Source organism: Sparus aurata, chromosome 8 (assembly GCF_900880675.1).
Source record: "Sparus aurata chromosome 8, fSpaAur1.1, whole genome shotgun sequence".
Taxonomy (NCBI): Eukaryota; Metazoa; Chordata; class Actinopteri; order Spariformes; family Sparidae; genus Sparus; species Sparus aurata.
The window spans coordinates 24,551,341-24,563,862 of record NC_044194.1 but is presented as its reverse complement, the minus strand read 5'-3'; the positions used below and the strand labels follow the sequence as shown (position 1 = coordinate 24,563,862).

At 43.4% G+C, this 12,522-nt stretch overlaps 1 protein-coding gene across 1 annotated transcript in view; it reads right to left on the bottom strand.

Annotated features, from left to right (window-relative positions):
- LOC115586718 (protein arginine N-methyltransferase 8-B) overlaps positions 1-10,779 on the bottom strand; it is a 28,171-nt gene extending 17,392 nt beyond the window's left edge. The window contains exons 1-3 of the mRNA XM_030426002.1: positions 9,953-10,779; positions 4,874-5,125; positions 2,157-2,312 (exon numbers count right to left, since the gene is read on the bottom strand). Of these exons, the coding sequence (XP_030281862.1) occupies positions 2,157-2,312; positions 4,874-5,125; positions 9,953-10,021 (477 nt within the window). The 5' untranslated portion in view covers positions 10,022-10,779. The remainder of the gene's footprint in view (positions 1-2,156; positions 2,313-4,873; positions 5,126-9,952) is intronic.
- Between the last annotated feature and the right edge of the window lie 1,743 nt (positions 10,780-12,522).

Sequence of the window (12,522 nt, the reverse complement as noted above, 5' to 3'; positions counted from 1 at the left end):
TGTCCATCAGCGTCATGCTTCAGTGGGAGTACTGGGGCCTCCGGGTGTTGTGTAGAGTCAACACACCGTCACACGGCGCCTCCTGCACCTCTCACCAATGTCAGGAGGAGTCACTGTCACTGTAGTCCTCCCTGTGGGCTCCCAATATAGTGCTTCCTCGCTGGAGACACAGGAAGAGCAATTGTCTAACTTTGCCCAGGTGTCACGACAGCATAACACTTGTTTGAAACAAGTTAAGCAAGATAAGAGACACACTTGTAAATGTACGAATTTGAAGAGTCCATATGCATTTTTGATAAAGCACACCATCATCTAACATGAACAAGCTTTGATGTCTGATGCCTGAAGTTTCATCCAGGAGAAAAGGAAAAAAGTGCATTCAGCTCGACACACTCTGGCCCATTTATGGTCTATGAAAGTTTTAGAAAAGCATCTGGCTCTCTTCTGCTGCTGTCATTTATAAATTCATTTTTTTTTTCTTTTATTCCCTGTGACAATCTCTACAGTCACTGCAGACCCAGCCACACAGTCCCATCCTCTCATAACCCTGTTGCTGCAAGTTTCATCGTCGTGCTTCATTCTTTCAAATCTATGGTCTATATAGCTAAGCATTTTGATAATCTGAATATTTTCTCGTTTCTTTTCTCCTTGGTGACAGTAAATAGAATATATTTGAGTTGTGGACAAAACAAGAATCCTTGAATCTTTGGATAGAATGATGGACATTTTTCACAATTTTCTGACATTTTTATCGTCTAAACATAAAACAATAACCAACAGATTATTCAGCAATGACTGCCAGACTGTCCCTGTCTCTTACCTGGATAAGTTTGCCTTCTTGTTGCCTGTCTGATTCTGACGTCTGCCTGGTGATACATTTTGGACATTGCTCTTGAATCGGATGTAAGTGTTGTCATCGTTGTAGCTAACCTCCTGTCCGTTTTTGCAGTTAGCAATCCCCTCCCTCCTCTCCGTGTCATTGTGTGTTTGTGAGCAGACAGGGCCGCCTCTTTATGAACTTCTCTTACCTAATTGGATAAAGTAGGGAGGGATACCGGAAAACTTGACATGACATGAGTTACCAAACCAAACTCTCTGTTACAGTGATTACTGTTGGAATTCAGCCACTGTTTGCATGTCCTGCATCCTTCTGAGTGATTCATTTCACGCCAAGGAGGGGAACAACTTTAAAGCATAACAAATGAAGAAATAGCAAATTATCTTTAAGTGTTTGTCTTCAAATACATTTGAGTTCCAGTTGGATTATTTGTGGCTGTGGTCGAAATGTGGGATGTATTATAAGAAAAGGTAGGCCTATTGCTCTGCTACATATGGAGGGGTCATCGTTTTTCTTTTTTTAATGTAACAAGGTCCATATGACAGAGTGGTGTTCTTGTTGGCCCAGAGCCCAGTCCTCCCACCTGACGAGCCCATCTTTCACATAAGTCTTTATGATGAAGGTATGAGCTTCGGTGCGGGGCTCAAACTGAGAGCATCTAAATCAAAGGTGAACTAAATTCCCTGAAATCTTAGCCCCATTTCTGTGGATAAGACCCTTCCAGATGGACAGCGGTAAAAGCACAAGCTGAAGCAATATTCCAGTTTAAAGTAAAAAAAGGGGGATAGAGGAACTGAGCGAGGCAGCAGGGGAGGGAGGGAAAACTAAACATGAGATGCAAGCGAAGTCACACACACAAACATGTAAGCACATAATGCCAACCGGTAGCTTAGAACAAGTCCCGTGGCAATTCCAGGTTAATCATTCCTCCCCTGGAGCAAATGCACGCTGTCTGGAGCTGATGTACAAAAATAGGTTCCACGTGGTTATCCCGGACTAGCGGTGTGTATCTAGCGTGCATCCTCAGACATGCCCTGACTAGGAATTACTTCTGCCCCAGTACACGTTAACAGAAATAGCTCTCAAAATCACTCAGCCTGTCAACTTTCCTGAGAGGCCACACACTTTTATCACCTGCCTGTCACGCAAGATATTCCTCCAGAATTAAAGGGAGTCCGGCGAGAAATGGTTCAAATGTATGTACGGACCCACGGGGAACCAGTCGTACACATGCAACACAGTGTGAGCAGCTTGTCAGGCTGGGCTCCACAGTGATTTGACCCCGATGCTACAGCATGATAAAGGAAACACGTCTTACCCCATACACGTGCTTCGCTCCTGCCTTGGCGGCAAACATGGACAGGATCCCAGTCCCACTCCCGACATCCAGCACTATTTTGTCCTTGAAGACATGCTTGTTATGGTACATGGAGTTCCTGTAGGTAAGCGTCCTCACTTCGTCCTTCAGCATCTCCTGGTTTAGCATAATGACAATAAATATCAGGAGGATGTTGACACAGCTAACCCCTGCGGAGAGCGACAATTTGTTTTGCTGAATTACTGGCTGGACAGTGGGCACCTGGATTTGCTGTGGTATCTGCAGTGGAGCGGTGACAAATATCACACAGGCTTCACCTAATCTTGCTCTATTACATCTCAGCCCAATGGTTCTACATTCAAATCCATAGTTGGTGTTTCTGAATAAATCCCATGAGCTTGCAGGCTCAGCCTGTCTGCATTGCCTGTCTGGCGGAGTTCATGCATGTGTGAGTGTGAAAAATGTTCAGAGATGACAAAAATACACCTGACCCACATCTAAAGATATTTTGAAAAATCATTTCACAGGTCACAGTAGAAACTCTTCTACAACCTCTAACACTAAGGATCTCCTTTATCTACAAAGCTGCTGAACTCTGATAGAAACAATTAAAATATCATCCAGAATAGTGGAAATGTAAGACACATTAAAAAATAAAAAATAAAAACTATATTTACAGGTGAACAAGTACATTGAAATCAAAATTGCTCCATTCCTTCACCATTCTCCATGAAATCCACATGAGCGTGGAGCTTAACCAGGGCATTTGCATCCCTGGCAGGAATTTCTCTCTGCCTGCGTTCACATCTCATGTCCTTTGACAGGATTGGCTGACCATAACCCCAACCGTGGCTCTAACCATTTCTGACAGTTAGCATTTGGTCGTTGCTGGCTGTTGGGGCGGTACAGGGCAGGAGGATGAGCTACCTGGGAGGCTCAGGTCAGGAAAAATGTCATACACAATCATCATTAAAGTGCCTTACCAACACACAGTACAGAGGTCTAAACAATAATAGAGAAATTAAAGAAAAAAACAACATGGAAACTAACATCAGCAGAAATAGGAGGTAACTAGTACAACCAATTCATGGTTTCCCCATCTGCATAGTGACAAGTGACGTTAATTGACCCAGATCTGTGAGGGACGGTCCACACTACAGGCACATCGAGTGTAAATGTACTGGAAAGGTAAACTGTATTTCGTCAGTGGTCCTATTCTTGTTAAGCAGTTGCACAGACTGTTTGCTTTCTTAACATTTTCCCGTTGTCCAGCCAAATTCAACAAACAACGGAGCTGTTCTTCTAGGCGTGTGTATAGAAACACCTGCCCATTCATCATCCATGTGCAAGCGGACATGTGGTCACATTCATCCTGGAGTATGATGAAGGCTTTAGTGGCATAAGTGGTCCAATCTGTAAGAGAGCTTATTTCCCTTTATTCATATCTCAAATACTGACATTTTGGTTTTCCCCAGCTAGCAAATTAATGATGCTCAGAGATTACAGTTCGTGCTGGTCGCCATCCCAAAGCATCAGAATTTGACGAGTTGGGGAAAACAAAAGAGTCAGTATTTGAGACTCAAATATCAACTTTTCCTACCGAAGTTGGAATGCTTTGCAGATTTGTGCTACTTTTGCCTGATTTTGTTCTATTTCAAGATCAAATAAATAATGGAACCCTTGTCCAAAATCCATCTGAGGTTGCTTTTGTGATCCTTAAAAGGAAAATAAGCATTTTTTTACAACCAGCATTTGTAATTCAGCACAGATTAAGCACTTGGTCTGTTCTTTAACTACATTGTCTAAACCTTTTATGAGGAAGTGAAACAAGAAACATAACTGTCCATATATTTAACTCAATCTTAGAGGGATATTTCCTGGGTCATTTTGATCGATTGCATCTCCAAACACAGTTGCGGTTACGCTCATTTTTGCAATGGGATGGATGAAACCCTTGTGCTAACATATGTTGCAAAATCTACATGCAAAATGTGGAGCTGATGGAAAGTGAGTGTGAGTGGGATGATACACATTCCTCAGGATGAACTATTGACTGCAGTCAGCGCATAAACCACATTGTCATGGAGCTTCTGTAAAAGATGTGACGGAAATGCAAGCAGGAATTTCTGATTCCTAAGATTTCCTTCTGTCTGGTCAAAAATGCCCGACCTTAACCATCCAACTCTAACCCAGTACGTCCAACCCTAAACCAATAATCCAACTTGGACAAGTTCAGGAACAAATCTGTTCAGTGTGTACAGCGTCTGTGCCGATTCAAGTCTTGCAAAGTCTGAGAACGTTGGCTGGTGGCCGTCTGAGCCATTGGAGACTCTGATTGGTTGCGTGCTAGCTGTATGACCATACACGCTACTGTGTAATTGGCAGCCGTTAAGGTGGTATGGTTCAATGCAACTTTTCTGCCAAACGGGTCAGACAAGAGGCAACGGAGTGGTTGGATAAAGGCAGTTGGTCGTTGGTTTCAGTCTGGGCTGTGTGTGGGGGTCTTAACCCCAATCATCCAACCCTAACTCAGTATGTCCAACTATAACCCAGTACGTCCAACTCTAGCCCAGTACGTCAAACCCTAACTCAGTATGTCCAACCCTAACTCAATACATCAAGCCCTTACCCAGTTTGTCAAACCCTAATCAAGGAGTAAGAAAACTGAAAGAAATATCCATTAATGATTGTCACTCTGTTAGGACATACAGGCGTACCTCATGTATACCAAAGTGTGCATACGAGTCAAAGTAGTAGTCTCGTGAGGTCATCTCCTCTGGGCTGAGGAACTTGGCCATTTTGCCGCGCCCGGGACAGCTAGGCAGGTTGGCGGCATGGGGCGTATGTGGCGGCCGAGGAGGCCGCGTGGTGTGCTGGATGGAAGGCACCGGCTTGGGCAACGAGGTGGGCTGCGCCGACTGGGATTGAATTATGCGGACTGGCTGTGGCTGTGGCTGCAACTGCGGTTGCTGGAATGAGAGAGATAAAGAAGAAAAACACTCATTTAAGGTTGAGGACTCTTGTTAGTTGAACCACTTTAGTAACAGCAACTCGGCATCAACAATTTCGCAGGTGGACATTTGTATTTATGGACAGGGACCGGCTTCAACTTATCAGGCATTCCCCTTAACATTTCCATTTGCCTCTCAGCTCATCTATCAGTCTAGTGTTTCATGAAGCAGTTTGGTGAGTTCACTAAGTCCAGAGGGCCCACTGAGTCGAGAGGATACGCTCATCACTGACATGAAGTCGGCCTGTCTGTCAACAGAAGGCAGAGATGGCAAGAACACTTTGCACAGAAGGTAAAGCCATAACGCTCTGATTATCACCTCTGAGGCCAGCAGGGAAGGTCTAGCAGTGTGTGTGTGTGTGTGTGTGTGTCTGTGTGTGTGTGTGTGGAGAAGAAGAAAAAGAAACAGACTCCCAGCATTCCTGTATTTCGAGCCAGTAAGCCATTCTGGTGTTTATTCTCATTCCAACTTACAGGCTTCTAAAAATAAAACATAAAGAATCGGCAAGGTGGACCAAAATAGGTGGTGTTTTCAGATGGCTGACAGCGTTACTTCAGTTTTATCACAAAAGCATATTTAATTTCTAACATGGGAGGAGAAACAGAGAAAGAGGAAAAGGTGTAAAGTTGTGCGTTTCAGGAAGTCTTATGGAGGTGCAGCACATAAGCTCCATCTGAAACACATCACCTCTCATAGTATTTTCCACTACTATTAATGCCTTTTTCGTGCATTTGCATGAAATTTGCATTTATACAGTCTGATCTGGCAGCACACCCGGATACATGCTGTCGCTGCTGGAATTTAAACCATTTCTTGGATGACTTTTTGTGACTTAACCCTTCATAACTTCAGTTTATGCAACACATGTTCACCTCCGGCTGAGACCAATTAGCTTTGGAGGAGGCAGTTCTCCATCTTCATTGTTGAGACAATGGACAGCAGACACGTGATCAGCTTGAGAGTACTGAGATCAGAACAATAATCCACAGAAATCGAGCAGGGGCTGGCGTATAACAGAGTTGAAAAAGGTGGATAACCCTACAAATGGATGAAGTCATACTGTTGTGACAGACAATGGCAGTGTAAGTCTGTGTAGCACATAGATCAAGTGGACTTAGAGTAGGATTTCTGTCAGTGGCATTGATTCTTGCTTATTTGCTTCTGTCCACTCGCCTCCTCCACTTCCTCCTTCTTAAATGGCCATTGTGTTACTCTTTCCCTGCTGAGTTTTAAATGCCACATGACTGGAACATAGCGAGCAAGGAAATGATATAGGCAAATAACTGGACACATGGACACAACATGGTGCATTAATTGGCCTCAGCTGTATGTTGTGTTGAGATGTGCTAATGTGCAGATATTAGCATGCTTACATGAAAGGCAACATGTTACGCTCATTTTCGGGTTCATAATTTCATTTTAGGTTACTGCTAGAAACAAGTTTATATGATTTAACGCTAAAAAAAATGCATCAGATTTCACACACTGTATACATACAACATTTTTAGCTACTACCTCTTTAAAGTTTGAAAGAGTTTTGACTGTTTGTTATCTAAAAGATGAGGAGCACTGTGAGAGACTTGTAATTAAAAAGGACACACCAACTGTTGAACTTCTCTTAATCCTTTAAGCCATGATGCTGATCTGAAGAGGGGGCACTCCAGTACAGTGCAGCATTTCAACCCACCACTGAGACCTCACTGTTATATATTAAGTCTTACTATGCCAGGGAGTTCAAAATGACGAATGTCTCTATTTAGCAAATTACCCTAATGTAAGACTAATCCCAGTTATGAGATGTGTACGCTCCCAGGAACGACTGCAGATAAATTACAACAGGGAAAGCAAAAACAGACAGATTTGATAAACAGCTGGCCTCAGGCCAACACTCTACGAGTCAATAATTACAAGACAGGGCCACCGAAGAGGTGATTAAGGCTGCCGAGTTAATACAGAATCGATGAGGGCTTTCTAAAAGTTGCAACGTGGAAAAACAAAATCGCAGCAGGCTGTCATTAAAGGATGGATTAAAGCAGATTGGGGTGCAGTACGGTCAGAGGGGAGCAGCTGCAGCGAGTGTAACTGAGATGCCGCGACACAGGAAGGAGAGGGTGACATAAGTCCTTGCTTCTGACCCTCCGGACGGGTAAACACATTTGAGCTTCTGTTTCAGACTGGATCCTCACCTCTACATCGAGGTGATGATGGTTATCTGAGAAGGGTATTCAACTGGTACTTGCGTTACACAGTCCGTACAAGGGCACACACGATGACGTTGTACCTGTGTGACTGTTGAGGATGACTCCTGTTTGTGCTCTTACTACTGGAGTCAGTGTTAATGTCAGTGGGTGGACTCGTATGGTAAATTATACGTCATTTGAGGGGAACCTGTTGATTCAATGCATATCTGGAAAAGGCGCACTGCAAAAAATAAATCTGTTACTGTACGGCAATTTTCCTATTTAATTTACAGATTTTCAAACAATGATATGATGCGATATGATTCCATAGGATACGATATGATATGAAATACGTTATTCATCACTTGGGGAGAAACTGATTGTAAGAGTCTACAACACAACTAATACACAAAAAATATCAGTAAACGTACAGACACAGACTGTGAATTTACATGTGTAATACTGAATAAAATTACATGAAAAATCTTTAACTATGAATGACTATTCATACATTTTTACAGAAACCCTTTTCTACGTAAAAATACTTGCTGTGTACCATATAAATGTTTCATTTATTTAATAGATGAAACTGTTACATTCAATTTGAATTCACATTCAAATATTTTTTTTCAAAAGGATTCAATTTGTGACAAGTAATCGTAAAAGAAGGGTTGGTCCTGTAGTTTTACGTACATTTGTGTGTTAATTGGGAAATATCTTGTTAAATTATGGAAAATATTAAACAAAAACGTGAAATAAATGTTTTAATATCAACTTTCTAGCAGTACATCTCACAAACTACTTAGCAGCTTTAGCGTGAAGACGCTTCCCGACTCTATGTTTTTGGGCCGTGTCCAATTGTTTGTTTGTTGGTTGGTTTGTGAGCAGGATTAGATAAAAACTCTTAAACAGATTTCCACAAAACTTAGATAGAGGATGGGTCTCAGCTCAGAATAGACCCCACTAACTTTTGGTGTTGATCTGGATAAAGGGACAGATCCAGGAATTTGATCTTACTTTCTTTAGCATTGCAAGACAGGGCATTATTCAACATTTTTCTGCAGAGATCTTGATAAAAAACAGGCATATTTAGGTGTCGTGTATCTACTAGTGCGTACTATTTGATGGGGATCAAAATAAAAATCTGGATCTAGTGGATTTATATCTAGTGGATTTTAATTTATTTATATGTTCTTTTTGATATTGGATTAGGGTGACTGTTAAAAGCCCCCAAAATAAAGAAATAAAGATCTCATGTGAAATGAGGGCATGTTTTTGTGAAATACTTGTCTTTTGTTATTGTAAAGTATATATTGGCTCTTCAGCTTCTGGCATATCACTGTTTGTTGTTTTTTTCATTTTGTTTTTACAGTGTACAAGACAGATTGATTAAAGTCACTGATGGCTTACTGTATGGAGGGCTCTTTACTGTGGGAAGGTCAGAGGATATAAGCATTTCACTGATCACTTCATGGAAAAAAAGTCCTCCAACAGCCAGGAAAGAAATCCACTTTGGTCTGCTGCCATACAGCACTTAGGCCCCTCTGAGGAGACAGAATCCCATCCCGGGCATCATCCTCTCATTATGATGTATCAGGTGCCTGCTGCCCTCAGATGTGAGCGCATTGATCAAATCTTGAGAGTGAACAAACTTGCTTTGAGGGAAACTTTTTTTTTGATGAATGTTTAACAAAGCGACATGAGCTGTCTCCATCTCCACAGGGCGTTCGAATCTTTCAAGCATTACTTTAAGATGTATCAGCACCCGCTCCTTCAGAAGCCACTCACATGGTGAATGCAGATGTGGCACAGGACTCAATAAAACATTACACTCGTCTGAACATGTGCTGTTCAGAGATTACAGCTCAAAAACCAGGGGAATTCTTCTGTGAGATGTGTCAGATAATGCGCATTTGTGGGATGCGGGGGGGGGGTAACCTGGGTATCCCCCCACATTCTGGCCCAGCAGGGAGCCGCTGACATCACGTCTCCAGCTCACCCTGCTTCCCCTCACAAACTGCTCCACACATCGTGTCCCAGCGTTTCTCCGCTGCGCCTGCGAGGTGCTGCAGTACCTTGGACAGCGCAGCGTGAAGCAGCAACACACTCTGCCCGGTTCAGCCTCAAACTGCTTATTTTAATGCAGAGACACTCGAAAACATCTAGATTTTTTTATTTAGATTTTTTTTGAGGACGCCTTCTGACGGATCTCTGTGTGAGAACGGTTGGGCAAATTGTGCGTAAGAGGGAGAGGGAGCCGATTCTCCTTGCCACATCCTGTCACCTAAATACATGAAAGTGAAATCATGCTGAATTATAATATTATAATACTGGAAGATACACCGTTTGTTTGTTTGTTCTACATGGGACCTCGAATGTTTACGCATGCTCTGCGTAAAAATGCCTGTTTTCTCGGGGCAAACATCCGCGCAGAGATGGAGCCCATCACTCGCACTGCTCTTTCAATCGGACGGCCAGCATCCTGCGTTCTGTCCGAGATGCAACTTCTGCTAAAAGGTGGGAAGCACGCTGCGGGAGGCGTTCAGGCACCAGGAGGCAGTCACAATTGAGTAAAGGCAATCAAAAGGTGGTCTCTCACACTTACCTCGATGCTCTCAGACTCCGCCATTTTTCTCCTGAGGAGCATGCAGCGGGACGAGTGCTTAATTCCCATAGGAGCCGGCGAGATTTGTGCTCACACTTAAGGAAGAAGTGAAGAGGATGGAGAGACGGTCCGCGCCTTTCCCCCCTGTCGGTCCCTTTTCCTTTCCTTTCAGTGATTCTCATTCACATCCCAAACTGCGGTGCTGTTTAAAAATGCTAAAAGACACCAAAGTACGCGAGGTCCTGCTGTTGCTGGGAAGTGGAGCGGATCCCGTGGTGCAAAAGTTTGCAGTCCGCCGGTGTGCTTTCCTGGAGAGCCTCGGAGGAAAAGACATTCCTGCATCAGCTGAAGACAGACAAGAGACGCAGCGTCCTATCCCATGACCCCGCACGCCTAGATGTGAATCTCAGAGGATTACCAAAAAGAAGCAGCTGCTCGTCATGGGCGCACTGTGTTTGATTGATTCCCCTACCGCAACATTGTTTCTAAAAATAGCGCCGCATCCACCGCTGCCACACACACAAAACACATACACACACACACACACTCACACAGTGCAAAGAAGACGTGCTGCTGCTGAGTGCACGCACAGAAATCTCGGCGACCGCCTTGAAACGTGCGCGCAAATGTCTTCTGATTAGCAGCGTGCCACCGGTGTCCCCCCTGCGCCTCGTGTTTAATGTCACTCCTCTTCGCTCCGTTCAGTCGCTCTCCATCCTCTCAAAGTGCTGAGAGGATGAACTGCCAGCACGGCCCGCCCCGCAGAAAGTTGGAGTTGGTTGACTCTCAGTTGGGGAAAAGAAAAAAAGCGAGGACGCCCTCAGGTTGCACACACACTGGGGAGAGAGAGAGAGAGAGTGAGAGAGAGAGAGAGACATATTTGCAATAATATTCTAGGGAAAGACTTTGAAAGTACATTCTCTGTTTTTCTTTTTTTGTTTTCTTCAAAATGACCACAAACAACGGTGGTCCCGTCTTGGTCAGTGTAGAAATAAAGTCCCCTGATAGCTATATTTACGTGTGCGTGTCTGTGTGTGTGTGTGTGTGTGTGTGTGAGGAGATGACCACTCCTGGCTCAGTGGCCTGAGGGGCAACATTAGAGCTGGCTGCTGTTTGCCGGCCTGTTATGTGCTGCATCTGCTCTGCTCGCTCCTGGGATGAACCAGGACAACCTTCACACATACACACCTTCTTTGACACCTCTGTTCTTTAGAGTGTTACCGCATCAATAAAAAAAAAAGACAATCTCCTCCTAAACCACTGTAAAGTCCCTGTAGTGATGCATTATTCTGTTATAACCCCTCTGACTGTGCCCTAGCCGCAGTGCTTTTGCCTGTATAAATGACTGCAGACTGCCACTGCTGCCAGGGCTGTTTCATAACTAAGCGTGCACTACTGTATCTCCTCTCTGAAGTCTTCTCTGCTTTTGCAATGGAGTCTATTTTGAGTAGAGGCCATCCCTCTCTACCACCCACACCACTCACCACTTGTTACATTATTCAGCAGCGATGGTAGGCAGACACCCAACAGGCAGTAGGCAGGCACCAGAATAGAAGCCCGCTTATGCTCTTTTTGTCGGCATCATTAAACACAGAAGTACACCTGTGTGACATGCATTAAAATCAGACATTCATTATGTTCATGTATATATATATTCGGGCAAGTTACGTTGACAGCTACATGGGTAGGTATGTACATTGCATCCAAGCAAATAAGGCTACCTACTGAGCAAAAACATAACCAAATGATGACGTCCAGTGGAGAGCCAGAAGGAAAGCTTTTTAGACATCTTTTCAACATTCACCATCGATGTCCGAGTGACATCCCTACAGGGTTTGAAATTCAAAATTCATTCAGGGTTCAAAAATATGTTTTACACTCAAATTCTATACGTCTTTGCAGTCACAAATAAATTCTTGTGATTCGAAGTTTTTAAGATGGTAGCGAAAGCGAAATGTCTCAAACTCAGTAGCTGGCACAAGGTATGCACTTTACCAGGAGAGCTATCCATCAGCTTTATAAATTACCATGTTATGGTCAACCAACCTTCATCAGGTAGGCTAATAGTCCAAGGTTGAAGCATGATTCTTGAATAAAGCGGATAAACAGCTTCATAAAAACTTTGATTTTGAACCACAAGAAGCTCTTTAGACACCTGTGACTAAAGCTGCAAAGACATCTAATATAACAGTTTAAAAGCTCATATTTTGAACCCCGCAAGGACATTGGAATAGACGCCTTAAAAATACATAAAAGAAACTCTCCACTGGACATCTTCTTCAATGTCAGCAAAGTCATTGAAAAGTCCTTGTTCATAGGGTTGAGTCATGTAAGTCACTCTGAGGTTGTACTTGCTACATGACCATTGGAGTAAGCTGACATGCTTCACAGTGATAATTTTAACATGTTGATGTCATGTCTTGTCCCCTGAGTTAAGTTCCCTTTGTTGCTCTCCACATGTTTCATCGTCTTGTACTTCCCGTATTATGCTGATACTCACATCTTGTCTCGTTTCAGGTCTTACACTTCCTGCCCTTATGTGCTTCCCTCCTGTGTGACTACCTGCCCTG